This window comes from Pholcus phalangioides, unplaced genomic scaffold (genome assembly GCF_987345545.1).
Source record: "Pholcus phalangioides strain wild (caught in Gottingen) unplaced genomic scaffold, Ppha-v1.0 ptg000014l_1, whole genome shotgun sequence".
Classification (NCBI taxonomy): domain Eukaryota; kingdom Metazoa; phylum Arthropoda; class Arachnida; order Araneae; family Pholcidae; genus Pholcus; species Pholcus phalangioides.
Window position 1 is genome coordinate 6,733,963 of NW_028301607.1, and position 19,634 is coordinate 6,753,596.

General features: G+C 35.4%; 1 protein-coding gene across 2 annotated transcripts; it reads left to right on the forward strand.

Annotated features, from left to right (window-relative positions):
• The first annotated feature begins 290 nt into the window (after positions 1-290).
• Positions 291-19,001, forward strand: LOC149078053 (uncharacterized). 2 transcript variants are annotated; one of them, XM_089241622.1, is made up of 11 exons: positions 291-398; positions 2,701-2,821; positions 3,867-4,047; positions 5,381-5,526; positions 5,641-5,758; positions 8,696-8,754; positions 9,885-10,019; positions 10,375-10,452; positions 13,997-14,084; positions 14,259-14,345; positions 15,775-19,001. In XM_089241622.1, the coding sequence occupies exons 2-11, from the start codon at positions 2,729-2,731 to the stop codon at positions 15,843-15,845; spliced, it is 1,056 nt and encodes a 351-aa protein (XP_089097748.1). In that variant the 5' UTR covers positions 291-398; positions 2,701-2,728; the 3' UTR covers positions 15,846-19,001. The 2 variants fall into 2 exon arrangements, with proteins under 2 accessions (XP_089097748.1, XP_089097747.1); XM_089241621.1 differs by having other exon boundaries at positions 303-509.
• The last annotated feature ends 633 nt before the right edge of the window (positions 19,002-19,634 follow it).

Here is a 19,634-nt window from a genome sequence, read left to right on the forward strand (position 1 = left end):
GGTCACGGGACACATCAAATGACTCCGAGGGCCATATTTTGCCTGCGGGGTCATGGGTTTAGCATACAAAATCAAACAAACAAAACATGAAAATTTATGTCGATTGGGGTGGAAAAAAACCCCCCAAATATAAATAACCCCCAAACTAAAGATTAAACTAAATGTAATTAATCAATCAATTAATGAAATACTAGGTGGGGGTGACACAGCCTAATATAAGGGACGCAATAGTTACATACTCTTTATTAGAAACATAGATGACGCCACTGAACCCATCTCACTCGTTGATTGTTTACAAATTCTCAGTCGCAGGGAAATAGCCCTCGTGACTAGATTGACGTTGAGTGCATTTTTGAAGATTTTTTCCGTTACTGAAATAACCATTGTTATTGTACCCGGTACTGTTTAATTTCCACTCTACAGTTGAATACTGTATTTGTTTAAGTATTTTTCGTTGGTTGTATTCTTTTTGTAGCAACTGAAAAATATCATATAATTTCCAGTAAAAGGTAGAGGTACATTTATTATTAACCTGAAACTTGTTTGTGATGTTATTGGTGACATTTATCAACACAGGGCCCATTTGTTGAGTAAGCAAACAGGGGGGGGGGAAAGCACCTGTTCTGGGCCCCATAAATTTTCAGGGCCCCCAAATTGTCTGCCTTTTGTATTATAGGCATGAGGGGGGGGGGGGGAAGAAACATCACATCAAAGGTGGAACCGACTGATCTAATGCTGTGCCATCGTAAGGGCATCACGGGTCCCCGGACCAAGTTATTTTTCTGAGGCCATACCTGGAGAATTAGAAAAATTCGACTACTAGTTTTTCTGAAGCCCCGGACCCAGGGCCGCAACTACATGCTTGGTCACCCAGGGCAAGCGTGCATTTTGACGCCCCCCGTGTAATGTTGAAGGAGAGATTTCAGAATGAAGTTTGAGCCCCGGGGCACGAGACCCGCCTGCTCGCCCCTAGTTGCGGCCTTGCCCGGACCGGTTGGCTCATGCATTAAGATAGCACTGATCCAGTGTATATGTGAATTGACATCTACATCGTGGGGCCCCCTCCCCAAACTTTCAAGTCTATCTTCGGCTTCGCCTATGGCACAAGCCCCTTTTCCATCCTCCATTCTGTCTTAAAGAACACTACAGCGAAGCCTTGCTACAAAGACATCCTTTCCTGAAATGTGCCCCCGTTTTCCTGTTAATTCATTTTCAGAAACTTAAGTGATCTGAAAATGTGTCGCTGGCCGCTTAAATGCTCTGCAATTGTGCCACGGGTCACTTAAGCTATCTATAAATGCATTGCTTAGTTCATTTCTACAAAATTAGGTTTGAGGTAGCTGGCGACATCATATAACTTGAGGGTCACGTTTGCCTCTGGCTATAGGTTTAGGCATATGACTTGGAGGGTGGGTTGCAATGAGTTTCTTAAAGAGAAATTTTGTATTCTTAGCCTTCAAATAGCAGTGAAATTAACAGAAATGGATTATAGCATACAGAGGTATTTTCTTACGAAATTTGAATGTTTTAAAATATTTGCTTAAAAAAAGGTTTTTTTTATAATGGGGGAAGGGCATATAGCAGGGTTCGTGCTCCCCGCACTCTGCTCCCTGTCTCTGATCCCAATATGCATTAAGAGGGGGGGGGGAAGTGCTGACGAAAATTTGATATAACGATAACTTCAGTACAAATACAAATACAAATACAACGCCACAACAGGCAAAATGCCCAACGAGGTGGCTGATAAAAAGATGCCCATAAAAATATGGATGTCATATGTTTCAAAAATACAGCAACCCCATTAAAAATGCAATTAACACAAATTATAAACTATAGTCTAGAGCGCTCGCCCTGGCTAGTGAGAGAATGTGGGTTCGATTATTTTCAAGAGCTGTTGAATTTGCTTTCTTCCCTGAGTTCATCTTCGCATTAGCCAGCTGTTGAAAACGTTCATGTGGAAAGTGACATGATCCTTGGATAAGTCGCTATCTGGTGGCAATGTCAACAGTTGTGAGCTCTGGCCTGAGTTAGATCTGCCTGTCCATGTACAGTCCCCTTTCAGCACACACAAGCTCTAAGGAAAGATTAGGATTCGTTGCCTTTGTAGCCTAGTGGTCTAGGACATGCTCACCCAGCAAGTGAGAGGACGGGGGTGTTTGATTCCCCTCCCGCAAGGGCTGTTAAATTTCCTTTTTCTCCAGAATTCATCTTGTCAGCCAGCTGTTGATAACCTTCGTAACGATAATCTGTCTGCAATAATATTTATTCTTGGTTCATGGAGTATCGTTATATCAAGGTTTCTTTGTATATACATCAACACTTGTTATAATGACCCTGCGTTATAGCACCCATTAAATTACAACTACTGGTAGGATGACCTAAATGTTTGAATAGAACGACTATTATATATGTTTTACTTTTGATATAACGATCCTACCAATACAATTTCCATTTTCCATGGGATGGAGGGGGGGGGGAGGGTGGTGTTATATCGAGTGTCAACTGGATAAGGCAGCCTCCCAAAAAAAATTCATATTTGCCCATGGTCAAAAACTTATGAGAAACAAGTCCTGTTTATCAACAGTGTATGTTGAGAGGAAAAAATATATTGAAATATGAATTTGAATAATAATTTGACAAATTCCATGGAAATCTCATTTCATTCCTTATGAATAAAGTTGTTTTTCCTTACCTTTACAGGTTTTATTATGAATACTTTGTAATCAGAATGATGGAAGAAGATACCCTATCTGTGAGCAGCGCTGGTTCAGCTGCTGCAAGAGAAGCATCCAATAATTGTGAAACGTCTATGAATCAACCTGTAGGTGTCTCTCCTCATTTTTATATTTAAGGTTAATTAGTTGTTTTGAATTCTTGAACATATGTGTATTTATTCTCATTACACATTCCAATGCATTTTGTCAATTGAAAATCATAACACAAAACAGTAAAGAAAGGCAAAAGATACGTAGGCCTATATGGAGCCGGATGTTTATTTGGTGTACAGCAGAAGCCTTGCCAGAAGTAATGTCATGCTCCTTGTTGGATATTTTAGAGACACATGACATGGACATTTATTCACAGATTTGATTGAGTTGCATCACTGGCTTGCCTTATCGTTCGATGATAATAAGACAAATAATTATCACATCTAAATTATAATAAGCATGATGCTTTATAGGTGTTATTGCTTTTATTTTATCATCGTGGCCAGTGGGCATGCTTTGCTCGCTGATCTCACATCTCATCCAGCAAGGGCACGGCATACATAATGACTCTTCACCCCTCCCCAAATATAAGTACAGTAGAACATCGATTATTCGAACATCAATTTTCCGAACAACTCGGTCAATCGAACACTTTTTCAGTTTTCTATAGTCAATGATGCTAAATACAGTATTTTCTGGGAACTTGAATCCTCTCATCTCCCAACTCGATAGCCTCGTTCTATTGTACAATAATTCACTTCCAAACAATTGTACATACCGTACCTGTGAGCTATAGATGTAAACAATGGCAGTGTGCAGAGTACAGTGTATGTAGTTATAAACGATTGACAAGCAAACAAACGCGGGAATAGAAGCAGATTTAGCTGTTGTGTTTTCTCTCGTCTACATCCAAGAGTTGTTCGGTTTATCTGTGAAGTTTTAATTTTGGGGGACCCTGAAATTATGAGGCCCTGTCTGCATCTGTGATTAATTATCATGACCAATGGTGTAATATATTCAGCCGTGAATATCCACAGTTAAATGTCAGCTGCATGAATAATAATTATTTTCCATTAGGCACTGATATTTTATTTCTTATTGTTATTAATATGGAAAAAAAAGAAACTATAGATTAAGTATGTTATTTTTTCCAAACAGATGCCTCTGGTTGGAGGTCACAACAAGTACGAGTGGATATATCTCTTGCTTTGTGTGCCGAATGCAGTGGTTCTTATTTGCCTCTCAGCTGGGGCCATCAGCCAAAGACATTGCATAGATGATTACTCTTTGAATCAGAATCCATATTTGCGAACAGAAGTGTTGACGTGCATCATAGCTGGTGAGGGGGAAAGAAAGCATTCATTTATTTTTTAAGTCTACTATTTTTCACTGATTAAAGTCAAGCAAAACTGATGACTCAAACACGATATTGAATACATTTTACAGTACTAACCCAATTATATCTGAGCCTTGATTTACCAAGTTATTATCCGAGACACTCTTCTCAAATTGATTTAAAAAATTGGTTGCAGTAAATTGATTTGCGAAACACCTTGAGGTGCACCAAACTGATGCATAGAAAGTCTACATTAGTGTTCTGAATAAGGGCGATATCGCTCTTTAAGGGGGGGGGGAGACTAGAGTGGAAGGGCAGTATAAATTATATATGCATTCAACATGATATATGAATATAACTGTGATATATATAAATATGTGTTAATTTAACAAGGGTGTTGATAGAATATATTATTTTTGCAGCATGGGAACAGATAAGATAATTAAATCAGCAAGACCCTGGATATTGGACAAATATGTCTTAAACCTGTCACTCACAAGCACCGTGTTGCTCTCTCAAGCATTTAAGAGTGCTTTATGAAGGAAAAAATTGAAAGACCATTTTGTAATGTACTGTCTGTAAAGTAATGGCCGCTGTGGTGGTCGAGTGGTTATAGTGCCGGACTCGTGATGCGAGGATCCGGGTTCGAACCACACAGTGGTGGTCGGCTGAAGTTGGTTTTCTGTGGTTCCCAACTTCAAGGCGCAAATGCGAGCCGATCTCCCCGTTAAAAAGTCTCGCCACAGAGAGCAACAGTCCTACAACGGTAAATCATTCAACCATAACACTTCACTCATAGTTAGAAAAACTGGGGGCAGATGACAGCACTACACATAACAAGCATTACACAGAAACAAACTTTACGTCAGGTTGCACTACACGTACACGCACATTCCTGCATGTACCGATTCGTTGGGGGTTAGTTGGGGGGTTCCGCGGGGGGGGGGGGGTGTATGTGTGGTGTAGAAGTAGTAGGTAGGGCCTCCAAAAAATGACTCGGGGATCCATGATGTTCTCAAGTCAGCCACCTCGTTGGGCAATTTGCCTGTTGTGGCGTTGTATTTGTATTTGTAATCTTTGAAATGTTGTAGCTGTGCTGTGTGGTCATAGTGAACCCAATCAGTGTTACAGTGGTGGTTCGCTGAAATTAGGTTTTTGTGGTTCCTAACTTTGAGTTGCGAATATGAGTCCACCCACCATTAAAATCAGGTTTTTGACAAGAAATTTGTGTATCTTGTTCAGTTTTTCAGATGATGATAGTTTGAATTAGGCCTATCTTTTACATCTGCTTATATGTGTGTGTATCTATATTCAACTTATTCCATTTAACTGGCAGGTGTTTCGATCATTTTTGCGCTGTATGGATTATTCGCAGAACACCAATATCATTTGTATCTGCATTCTGTGACGATCACTTTTGCTGGGTACTTCTCGTGGATCGGTTTCGGAATGAACCCATCTTGCTTGAAAAATTTCAACATAGTAAGTTTATTTCTCATATGATTTTTAAATGATAACTTTTTTTTAACCTGGTTAATTGCATTGTTTGAGATTCTTTTTCCTATAAATTCACTGAATTTGTTATTACTGTTTTAGATTTGTAATACAATTACATTGTTATTATCATCCATTTGCTCCATGCTCGCATGGAAAGCAACACACGTACCTGATTGGGTTGAATTTTGGATAATTGGAGTTTCTGAAGCTTTAACAGGTATTTTGGATTTATTGTAGATTTGCATTTATTTTATGCACGCACACAATAAGTTTTTGATATACTGTCTCAATATATTTTTTTATATCATGTTTAGATATAGGTTTTGATTAGAGTATGGAATGATTAGATTTAAAAATAATGCAATCCCTGTATAAACTTTTTATGTACAGGGTACATATGTTACAGTAAATGTGATAAATTGATTATTATACATAGTAACTGGTTATTATGCATATTTACCAATCACTTTGGTAAGTTTGATAAGTTTATCACTTTTACCGGAGATTATGCATAGTACCCAAGAATTGTTGCTAAATTTGATAAATACTTGAAATTTATCGTCTTTATCTGTTGTTATGTGTAATACACTCAAACTTGTTTTTGTGAGATTTTTTTTAGTGCGATTTTTTTTTGTGCGGTTTATGAAAATTTCAATCAAATTCGAACATAACTGACGAAGTTATCAATAAAAAAAAATTAGTAGGTTTGATCGGCCATTCAGTTTTTTCGATTTTTGATATTTCATCACATCGTTACGTTAGCACATGGCATCGGCGGAAGTTTTAATACTTTCAGTGAAAATGATCTTGTCGAAATGATTCAGGATGAAACCGTAAGGGATGATATTATAAATTACGTAACAGATGTTACTGATGGGCAAGAAGAAACCGATTATATGACAGCAGATAAAATCTATGCAGGACTCCAACTTTGCAGTAAATTAGAAGGTAATTTTCTTGCAATCAATGCCAATTCTGAAAGAACTTCAAAATTCCAAAAGGAGCTTCAATCTTGTATATCTGGCTACCGAGACATATACAAGCGTCTAGTGAAACAACAGTCGTCGCAAAAACTGATCACAGACTATTGGGTAACTGAAAAAAAAAGTCAACTCTAAACGAGTGCGAGGTAGAATCTTCAAGTGACGAAAGTGATTTTGAACCAGTTTACCACAAGAAAATTCGCGTATCGTCAGACTACGAAGGATAATGGTTATACATTTTGAACAGTTTTGTATGTGTAAAATAAGTACATATGTAAATAAAATATTTAAAAATGTTCGCATGTGTATTTTCTAAATCAGATTCCAAAAGGTTTGGCGAGATTCCAAGTAGCTGCCCAGCCTCGTGTCTTGATTTCGTTTAAAAAAACAATTTATAGTTATTTCTTAAGATTTTGAGTTATTTTCTACGTGAGACTTTTTTTATGCGGTCCCTATCCACCGTATAATAAATATAGAAAAATATTTTTTAAATGTATTGCGAAAAACATTTTTTATAGCTACTCGAAGTTTTGTGCGATTTCTTTTATGCGTGTTTTTTTATGCGGTCCCTATCCACCGCACAAAAACAGGTTTGAGTGTACTTCAGTTTAATTGGCAAATTTTTTTATAAATATGAAAAAAATTCCAAATGAGTCTAGTATGTGTGATGAATCTAGTTGGACCCCGGTATAATGATACAATTAATGTATGAATTATCATGTATAGTATATCATATGCTATGATTTATCATGTTTACAACACTTGTGTATTATGTATAATCACTGGTAAAAGTGATTAATCTAGTTACATTTATCAAATTTACCAATGACACTTGGTTACTATGCATAATCGTCAATAAAAGTGATTAATTTAGAGAAACTTTGATCAAACTTACCAAAATGCAGGGCCGTCATTTCAACTTTTTCCGGGGGGAGGGGGTGTGGGGGCAGGCAAAGCACATGTACTATATATATAACTATTTTTAGTGTATTTTCAAAAGCCAGGGGAGGAGCAATGGCCCCCCTAAATGACGGGCCTGCCAAAATGCTTGCAGTTATGCATAATAACCAGATTTATCACTTTTACCGTAACATATATAAAGTTAGATCATGGCTGGGTGATTTGCTGGGGCTGTCAGTGGTCATAGGTTGATTGGTATCTATAAAGTTCCCTTGTTCTGCAACAATATTTTGGAAAGGTTTCAATGAAGTGAAAAAAAATTTGAAGGAAAAAAGAAGTCCAAATTTTCCCCAGAAGACGTGGCAGAATTTTCCTGTTCAGAAACTGACAGTATTGTTTGTAACACAAGGTGTAACCACCTTGTAACACAAGGTGGGGGGTGGGGGTAGCTGCCTTGGTTCGCAAAAGAAATTTGCCACCTGTGAAGGTGGCAAGTTCTAGAAAAGAACAAAAATACTATAAAAAGTCATCAAATTTTTGCAGTAGAAGGGGGGGGGGGGTGGCAAAATATGTTTGCCTCCCACCCCTATAGTTATGACTGTTGTCACAGCAGAAGCCTAAAAATTATGTAGGTAAGGATAGTTCTGATAAGGCGGACTGCTGATCATCAGGCGGCTGTGAATGTTTTTACCTGAAAATAATATCTTTGCAGTTGATTTAACATGACTGACTATGCATGAAAGAACACAATCATCAATATTGTTCAATAGCAAAGAATAGTCTTTCTGGTTTGGAATGAAATTTTTGATGAAAGGATTTCTTCAGTAAAGCACATTCTAGTCAATCTAATGTCCTAGTCATCACCAATTTCGCCCGAGTGGTGTGGTGGCAAAATGCTCGCCTGCCACCGTGAATGTTGCCGTTATGGTTTCAAATTCAAACCAGGGGGAGGATATAGATAATATATTTTCCCTAACAAGCTTAAGGCGACCACTGATAGACAGCGCCTTCATTTCCAACCCATCTAATTAATGGCAGTGAATTGCAATATAACAATATGGCCAGAGTTGACATATGGTGAAGAATTTGGAAAAATTATTTCATCACCAATGAAATAATTCAAAAGTTCTGTTGAAGATGCTTTAATATAATGCTCAAGCCAACAGGCCACTGTTAAAAATTAGTATGTATTTAATGAAGGCTTATTAACTTTATTTTTATGTATTCTGTGATTGTGTATATATTTATAAATTTTTTTATATTTTGTATAGATATGTACAAGCAAGTCTGTTATTTCTTAGCGCTTTTGAAATTGGATTCAGCTTTCATAGTGAGTCTTTTGTACATTTGAATCCCAATATAACAAGGCTGCTTTGTTCCATAAAAAAGAAAAAAAAAATTATTATGCTGTAGAAATCCTGACTGTGTCCATGTGCCTATTATACAGAAAAGAGATTTTTTGCCAAAAAATTGTAAACCTCACAGAAAGTAAAACGTTGTTGATCATGAAATTATTCCATATATAACATACAGTTGATTGAAGGTTTTATTATATTATGTGATAATTAGCAGAAGGTATTACATAGTTGCCAAGTCTACTGGATTTTCTGTGAGGTTTCTACTCTATATCCTGGATTCCCGAAAAATTCTTATATCTCTTGATTTTTGACCATGATTGTAAAAAATCTTTACTTTTAGAGAAAAATAATTATTCCCAAACAATTTATCCAGAAAATTCCCAAACAATTTATCCAGAAAAAAACACTTTCATTTATTCCTTTTTGATCCTTACATACATTTCCACACTACGTTGATGTCATCAGAGGTAGAGATGACTCACAATTGACCATATTATCCCCTTTTACATGCATTCTCTATCAGGATGCAGGACGACCTCCATTAGCAACAGGCCTACAACGTTACAAATATTCAATCATTACACTTCACTCACAATTTAAAGTATAGATGGCAACACTGAAATATCATACACAACACTAGCTACACACTCAGACTGTTAGGTGCACTCACTTTGTTCCAGACTCTGCCATGAAGCTGGGCTGGAAGAGATCTCTGCAACGGGATAAGTCCGGTGGCAGAGACCCTGGCATTCATTCATTCAGGACCTCTCCATTGTTTCGACATTGAGGTCTGACGATTGGGAATGTTATCATTCTGTCCACTGAACAACCCAAGGGGAAGTGCCGGGTGAGTTCTGATTAGGATCCAGTTTTCAGAGATCATAAGATTGATTGTTAGTTGCTTCTTTCTCAAAACACAGCACCCAAATATGTCAAAATGCGCGCTGAAATTATAAACTTATTATTTGCCATTTCCATGGGCTATATTGTCAAGACAGTAGTAACTAGCTTTATTCTTGCTCTATTTATCATTATATTTTGTGATTTAAAAATATCATTTTTTGTTTCAATTTAATGTAGGTCTTTTCTTTCTTTGTTACAGATCATATTTGCTGTTCACACTGTAACAGCAGCCTTCCCAGAATCAGTATATTCAGATAAGTGGCGCTGGTGGCTTGGTTATCAGTTTGCCATGACTGCCTACGCATTTCTTAGTTGGACATTAGGAAAACTTACAGTAAGAGAGTGTGTTACTTTACAAAGTGGATAATAGTTTTTTAATCTCTGCAGCAGGTTCTTATAGGATCAATCATTGTTTGAAAAGTTTCTTAACATCTTTATCAGTATCATGATACTTATTTCATGATTTTTTTTACAGTAAAAAACATGCTAATCGTGGTATATTGCATTTGCCATTGGTTTCATTTAAACTTTGATAAAAATTGAGAATGTTGTTTAACTTTCAGAAGAGTAGAATGTGTTCAATATTAGAGAGGTGTCAGAGAAATTAAAATGTTATGACGGGGGGAAATTAACGTCTCCTGAATGTTATATTCTGTTGTATCTGTAGTTGATTTCTTCTTTGTTTAAAGGTTATGAAAGAAGACATGTGTCTTTGCAAATCATTTCAAGTATTAAACATGGCATATGCTGCTTATTTAGTTGCCCAGGTTAGTAGTATTTATTATTTTTCATTAAATTTAGTTTTGTCCACAAAATTAATCTACAATGAAATATTCTCCTGATAGATTTTCATGGCTGGTCCTAAGCAGAGATATACTTTTAAGGTGGGGGGGGGGGGGCGCACAAGTCCCAAAATTACTGGCAGGGTTGTTTGGTTTAAATCACATTGGTTTAAACCTTGGTTTTATCTTTGGTTTTTTTCTAAAAATCAGATAAAAGTTGCCTAAATATAATTTTTTTTCCTTGAAAAATATCATATTTGTTCATTATTAGCCAAAATGTTTCATTTTTACCACATTTTATATCCTTGGGGTACATTCTGATGGTATATCTTTAAATGACAAGATTTTATAAGTGGTTTTTTTCAAAAAGTCTCATAAAAGTGGCCAGAATATATATTTTTCATATGAAGTATCTTAGTCATTTAAAGTTATATATAAAAGCCAAAATTTCTCATTCTTACAACATTTTCTAACCTTTGGCTACATTCTAATGCTCTCTCTATCTTAAGCAAATTCATGAATAAGGATTGCATCACACATCTAAATGTAGTGGTGTATTATCTCACAGGGTTTCTTTTTCCCTTCACGAAGAAGCAGCTACAGTAGTGACACCATCATGCTAGGGGCAGGTGGTCCTATAATCCAATAAAGACACCAGCTGTCCTTAAAGGACAAAGACTAGTGTACTAGTTGTTACATTACCTCACATACATTTTCATTTTCTTTCCCATAAGAAGTAGCACATCTCCTACTGTATATCTCCGTCTTAATATTCAATAGTTGTTTTTTTTATACTTTCACACACGCACTGTTAAGCCTAGTTAATCAAGGTTCTACTGTATAGTAGTAACAAATTTATGAAAAATAATCAGCTATATACAGCGTGATTATAATTTAAGTTTTGATTCCAAAACTATACAATGAGTACTGATCAGAATGACTTGAAAATTTGCATGGATACTCCTGAAGCAATGGAAGTTTCTTTCGCAAAAGAAAAAAGTGCAAAATGTGCAAGTAGATGATGCTGTACTTGGCCAGCAGTATAATCTATTTTGTGCAACCACATCATTTCGGCACTTCTACAGCATCAGTGTGTGGATAGAACTTCTATCAAGATGCACATTGCAATACCAGCAAAGCAGTTGCTGAAGACCCATTTTGACAGGATGCACCTTAACCCTTGCAACTTCTGGCTGTGGGGGTACCTCAAAATGTTATAAACAGTGGTCAGATTGCAAACTTTGGTGAATTGCAATCTCCAGCACATTCCCTATATGTTAGAAGTTCCTCATTCCTCAGAAATATGAATGGGGGAAAGGGGGCGTGTTTGGTTTAATAAAGCTGAATTGCAAGCACATCCACATTATGACCATGGCATACTCCGATTCTGTTGTTGAACAAGAATTTTTGTGCCTTCAACCTCATAGCCAGACCATGCGGTGGACAACATATTTAACATTTCTTAAGTAAGTTGTAGTTATTTGTTCAATTTATTCGTTTTTTGTGATGTTTCCATGAATTATCAAATCATGAAATGCTATAATTAAGGTATCATTCTGCCATGACTGGCTATCGTTTCCATTCTGCGAGCAAATTTCCCACATGTTGGATGATGTCATTAATTTTACATTTTTAAGTATTTTTTCCCCTTTATCAAATAAAATTGAATTTTTTCAGGAATATTCATGTCAATTTTCAAGTCATTCTGACAATCGTTCTTTTTTTACAGTGTTTTGAAACCAGAATCTTAGTTATAATCACCCTGTATATTGTAAATCATTGCTAATTAATCTTCATTATTTATGCTTCATTAAATACATTATATTCACCTAATTTTTTTTACTTTTTGCAAAATAGCTTCCTAATTAAGTATACTGAAAGTAACTGGAGAAAAACCTTTATATATTATATGATTAATAATAACATTAAAAGAATTTTCAAACACACAGTAATCCATTGAGTTAAGCAAAAAATAATTAAATTGCAAAAGTTGGTTTTTGTTAAAATGTAATATTTATTGATTAATTAGCATGGGAATGGTGTTAATTACATTAATAAACATTTTATTTTAGTTAATTATTGGAAGTTTGAATGATTTTTCAGAAATTTCATTGTTTTTAATGTTAATAAAACAAAAAACCGGTTTAAAACAAAAACCGAACCAACCAACCACCTTTTTTTACCAACCCTGATTACTGGTGAACTGATGATCTTTGAGATATACTAGCCTCTGTGCAGTTGTGTGGGAATCGTGATGGACTCTCGTCCTTTGATTTTCCAGCTTATGAGGCTCAAATAGGATCTGGTCTTCTATTTGAAAGTCTTTCTGCAGAAAGCAGGCAGATCTACAACCAGTGCCATCTTAAGGCATGGGCCCACCCGGGCCTCAAGAGAAAAAGAGCCTCACAAAAATGAGATCTGGTTGAAATTTTCAAGAATTTGCCTGGTAGGGCCTCAAAAAAATCACTTGGCCCGGGGGCCCATGATAATCTTAAGATGGCCCTGTGTACAATACGATACTGACATAGCACGGAAATTCAAGTATTTCCATCTTTACTTCAGAAAATGGAAGACAGATGGCAGCATGAACACAAAACAAGTGCAACTTTACAATATAAATACATTAGAGCATAGTTTCCCCAACCTTTTTTGTCCCATCGCCCCCTTGTTCAGAAATTTTTTCTCCCACCGCCCCCCAACGCAATCTAACCCATAGGATCCTATGTTATACCCATAGCTTCTACCGCCCCCTGGAACATTCCATCTCCCCCCCAGGGGGTGTTAACACCCATGTTGGGAATCACTGCATTTGATCCTCACGCCGCACATTCCGGGATGTGCTGATTCATTAGAAATTCTGTATCGGAATGTGTGTACGAGGTGCATGTATGATTAAATAGTTGTAGTAGAGGCATACTTCTGATTAGAGAAAGTATCCAAATAACGTGTAGACCACAGATATGTTTGCTGAGCACACACATTCTTTCAGTCCAAACCTCTAGGAGTTTATCTTTTCCATTTGCATGTATGACACACAGAAATGAGCTAATCAAATCACAAATGGATGGGGTACATCTATGAACTCGACTAGGTACATGGTGTAAAATAACACTTTCAATATCTTATTTTCCTGTAAATTCTGATTTGTCCAATTTTGAAGTTGTTTATTTTAGCCTTCGGTTAGTTTTTGTCTTTTTATAGCGCTCCCCTATGCTTTAAAAACCTATCTTTAAATTCTTTACAGTACCTGGAAGGAATTAAATGCTTCATCATAGAAATCTATGCAAAATTATGTATTGGCTAACAAAGATTTTGGCTCGTATGTGAATGTGGTTCGAAACAAATTCTCTTTATTAGCCAAGTCATCACTGTATTTTTCCCAAACTGACCCAACAACCCAGAAGATTTAGCTTCTATGTATTATTGAAATTAAAGTTTGAACAATGTTCTGAATTTGATTTGATCACATCTTTTATATTGTTTTTAATGTTTTCTGAGATTTAACGTTTTATGTTTTTCATCTGTTAAGGAAGTGTTGCTGATTTTATGCCTTGCACGAGGTGATGGCTCTCGAGATGTACCTACTGTTTTTCTGTATGCTTCATCTATCGTTTTAGGTAAACAAATGCAAAACACATATCTAATTCACAATTTCATATTTTTTGCATGCACTTTATATTGTATTGTTTTACTTGTAATGGTGAATACTTTGTTGATTAATGTGAAATGTATGTAATCAGTGATTGTTTTTGTGTGAATACAATTTTAAATTGTGTAAATTATGTCCTCAGGAGTTTTCTGCATAGTTGTAAGATGCCAGATGATGTATCATATGAGCAAAACGACAAAAACGTTTGGACATGATCTGAGTTCTCCTTGTAAGTTTTTTAGACACATTTCTGAATTCAATAAAGCTGAAGCAGTTCAAACCTCATTAATCTTAAAAATTGCACATGAGAGAACAAGAGAAAGTTAGAGACAAACATTTTTACATACATACTACTAAATGCAGAGCCAGAATTAGAGGGGAAGGGGACAAAGTAAGTAGCTGCCCCGGATGGCAGATTTTTGCCGCTTGGCAGTCGAGTGATTTAGGGAGCTAGCCTCTCACTGTGCAGGTCTGGGTTTGAATCCTGGTTCGGGCATGGATGTTTACTAACACTAACAAATTCCCTGGACAGATCATGCTGAACCCTTGGGAATATGTGAGTATCACATTATTATTATTATTAAATACCATTTTAAGAACAAAAATATCATGATAAAATCATCAAATTTTGGAGTGGAGGGGGCAAAATCATGGCCACTCTTCACAAACATTCTGGTTATAGTCCTTCTAAGTGCATGGCTACCTTATCACATATTGCTTGCTTGATCAATGATTAAAAAATACATTTTTTGTTTGCTCATTCATCATTGAACTGCATTTTTGAGAAACTTAGATGCAGATTTCTATCTATTCTTTGTCATTGTTAAACAGAATCAAAGGTGTATGTAATTCTTGTTCAACATACAGGATCATCTACTGTCATCACTTTAACCTGTGTGTGTGGGACTACACAAACTCCAGCCCTGGGGCCAATTTGGCCCATTCAAGAATTTTATCCAGCCCATGAGAGATGCAGTTTTGAAAAAATATATTGTCTAAAATATCTTTAGGATGTGCATATTGATGTAGTCATATGTTCAAAAAATTGGAATATATGATGCATTTTTAATTTGGATGCAATATGTTAAACACCAAAAAACACCTTTGTACCAATGGATAATTTTCAAATTAATTTTTTAGGCATTTTTCATTTATATTCAGTTTAGACAAATGCACAATAAAATGCAAACAAAAACACAATGCAGGAATTTAGCTCTTACACCGCCCCTCTCACCAAATTAAACTTGAGTGAAATACAGCCTGTGAGTTGGAAACATTGCGCACTCATACTCATCTTCGCTAATCAAACACTTTTTAATACCAGCCGTGCACCTTTGCTCAAACACACTCATACGATAGTCTCTAGTCACTGGGATAAATTTATTTGGATCAGTGGAGCTCTACTATTTTTTTTCCTAGGTTTAAAAAAAACAAACAAACCGCAATTAAATTGATTAATTAGAAAATGAATTAATAATTGGTAATATTAACTATAATTAGTAAATGAATAATTGAAATAATAAATTACATCTTTAATGAACATCAAAATATATTTGTCACAGGTGTTATTTATCCTTCAATTGCTGTGATAGAATATTATGTTTTTTATGATATTTTGAATCAACTATTTCTCTTGACTTCACACATTTTCATTATAGCTTTCAGTGAACTTGTTTCGAGGAATTCCAACAACCTTCTGGCACGTACTAGGTCTGATCTGAGATTTTGAAACTGGTCTTGTGCCTCCTTTTTGTTTGTTTGTTTTTAGTTTCGTTGTATTTCTTTTCAGTTCATTTTAAACTGATGTTATGTTGAAATGTTCGTCATTTTCTATATGCTTTTTAATTTATGGATTAAAAATATATACACATTTATGAAAAAAAATGAGCAAATATGAGGGAAAATTTTTGATTTCCCCTTTCTTGTTGAATGCGTAACTGTTAAAAAAATCATTTGTTAATAGTCAGTTTTATTCTTTTTCAACATAGAAATTTAATGTTCTGTGTGAGGATTTGTTGATGGTTTAGATTCTAAACTTCAGAATCTATTGAATTTAAATTGTGTTATTGATTACAAAAAAACTAATTTTTTCCATTTTTGTAATATCAGAATATGGCGAGACCAGTTCTATATCATGCCAATAAATGACAGCATGTGAATGTTTACGCTGTGCTAATCAAGCAAGATTGATCATTGATGCTCAGTATGTTAGGGAAGATGGGAAGGGGAAGGCACCACTTTGTAAACTGGAAATGTACTGCATGATTGTGACCATATGTGCCCCCTTCACAATTGGGAATCCAGTATGATGAGGTCTGAGCAGTAAAAGCACCTTGAGGAGCACTTGTAAACAGGGTTGATTCTGGACATTTTTCAGGTGTAAGCAAAAAATATTTTGGTAATAAAAAAATGCCCCATCAGTCCCCTCACATGGTGCCTTTTGTGGCTGTGCAGCTCACAGAATCTAAGGTCTGGCCCTGCCTGTAAAGCACCTTGAGAATGTCAAGAACATTGTCATTGATGCTGTGTGATCTATCTTTAATGTCACTGTGGATAAGTGTTGAATCTATGGGTATGAGGGCATAATTCCAAGACTGTAACAGATTTGTAGAGTTTTATGAAAAATTTTATTTGCCATTTGCTTTCCAGTTTTATCTTCATATTGGAATCACAAGGTTGAGGTACATATGGTAATAAACATTTGTGAATTTTTTTTAAAAGAACAATTTTCCATTGTTCTTACAGCACTGTCTCTGGCACAGTGAGTATCAATGATCCCCACTTCCCAAGCACAGGTAAACATTCATACGTTCTACCATTTGTTGGTTCAGTATAGAACTGATTTCGAAATCTTATGCTTATGTAAGTGTATAAATTGGTGCTATACACACACACATTTTCTGTATTTTTATGACAGATAACACAGCTTCTATAATTTTATTGTTAATCCCTTGCATTTATGGTGCTTCAACATGGGTTATATTGAACACTGAAGGTCTGTTTGAAAAGTATTGTGTCTGAAACGTTTTCATTTGGTATGAACTAGTTATCCAAACAAGCTGGAGACATTCTCAGAGTTCTACTTGGCATTTATTATTAGTTTTTACAACAAAAATTATGTATGGGAAATTGTTTTTTTTTTCTTTAAAATTCTAGTTGAAAAATTATAAGGTTTAAATTAAATTTGTGGCACTCAGTACAAAAATTTCTTAAACAATTTATAAATAGGTTAAGAGAACGCAGCTGGGCAGGAAAAACATGAAGATGACTTAATTAGAAACAATGTTAGGCAAAGGTGGTGCCATTCACATGTTTGCACGTGCTGCTCTCGATTCTATATTTGAATTCGATTTTGTGTCAAATTGAGATTCTATGACTCAACCAAACAGAACTTCCTACATTTAGAGACAAAACTTGAAATTCACATGACATTTTCATTACTTTGTTTTTCCTTCCAGTTGTTTTACTATGAATATGTGATATTGGATCAAATATTTAATGCAAAAGTGGGAGAAGAAATTCATGTTTCTTTATCCATATATATAAAAACCCTCCCTTCCTCCACTACACACAGAATCATAATTAATGCTTTAGGCCTCTAGACTATGCAAATGAAGAGAAATTCCACTGGTATGTCAACGCCCTTGAGTGGCTATTCCGCATAAGCACACTTGTTCTCTTGTGAATGGTACTTCAACCAGTTTGCATTAAACAAGAACAACTTGCCAAATCTGTTGATGACATTGGAGAAGGAAGCTGTTGTTTTAATCATCTACTTGTGTATTGAAAGAAAAATTATTTTGATTATTTCCGTGCAGATTTAATATTGTGTTTGTAGATTTCATTTTCTGTGGGTAACTAATCAATCAGGATTTCGCTTATATCACACAGTTGAACATAAGGAAACATTAAATTCTCATATTCATATCAGTGGGGATATGGGTTACATAGATCGAGGTAGAACAGTGGTTCTTAACCTTTCATCCATCCCGCACCCCTAATGCAATACGATTTACCTTCTTGCACTCCCTTGGATGATGTTTCCTTTGTGTTATAAAATTTAATTTTTTTAAATTAATTATGTTAATTACCTATTTATAAATTTGTGTGTATATATTTATTGTGTGTGACTAGTTGATAGGTAGTTTTGGCTCTTTTTTAAAAAAATAATTCAAAAAATAAACTAAGAAAATTATTTTTTAAGATTTTCCAAAATTTGAGAACATCCATATACAGATGTTGTTTGACACTTGATAAAATTTTGTAACATTTCCCCTGAGGCATGCTTTCGACAGAATCAAATCCAAGCACAGCATGGATGATATTACATTCGATATGCTAATGTAACGAACCCTCAAAATATTTTGGGTATTAATGGTATTTTTTCCAAAATCAAAATGAAAAAGAAGAGTAGGATCATTAACCAAAAAAGAAACTTTTGCGGCATGATTCATATTTTTTAAACCATTAAAAAATTACATGTCGATTTTCTTGAAAAATCAGTCAGATCAGGTTATAATTTTTTTCCCCCGTCTCACACCCCCAGTTAAGAACCACTGAGATAGATAATAATCATTCAATACTGAAATTTAAAAAAAATTGTATATCATACAAATGAGTTTAAAATTTTTTAATTTGTAAATCCTGTATTTTTTGATTGAAACAATTTTTAATTATTCAGAGATTATTGAATGTTGAACGTAGAACAATCATGTTTAGCTGAACACATTCTCTACATTGTGTATCTGTTTGAACCGTATTTCTTATAATGTAAGAATTGTATGTCTGCGTTGAATTTCATTTGGCTGCTTATTAATGGAAAATTGCCTGCGGTTTTTTTTTGTTTCCATTCTGTTTGTAAATAAACTTTTTCTTTTTTATGGAATTATATTTTTTATATTCAGCTAGATCATAGTTTTTCAAATGTTTTGTTCCACTGCCCCCCACTCAAAAAAATTTTCTCATCGTCCCTACCAACTCAAGCCAATCTATAGGAGCTTATACTTAACTAGCTTCTACAACCCCCCTCCAGGACCATTCCATTCCCACTTCAGGAAACATAGATGACAGGCTTACTGGGTAGCTTAATCTCGTATCAATGGTTTGAGAATGGGATGTTTCTAATGAAAAAGGAAATTTTTTTCATTTACCCGTATAGAAGACAATCACAGACTATTTGCACAGTCTATAAGGGTTTATTGATTATGCACAATATACACGGCATAGGCAGTTACAGGGGATTGGAGGGGTGGAATTGGCTCCCTGTTCCCCAAAATATTTCTATCACTAGCATAGGTGGGAGGGTGGAGGTGGGAAAAAAAAATCTGCTCTTCCATATTCACAGAAAACAACTGTCCCCATCGAAGTACCTGTATCCACTTATGGTACACAGGCGAGTCTGTTGTTGAAGGAATGTAGCGGTTGAAGACAAACACTTCCTTCTACAATTCAAAAATATAGTTAATATTTATTGTACAATTAAATTTACAGAACCTACAAGAACGAGCGGCCGCATGAC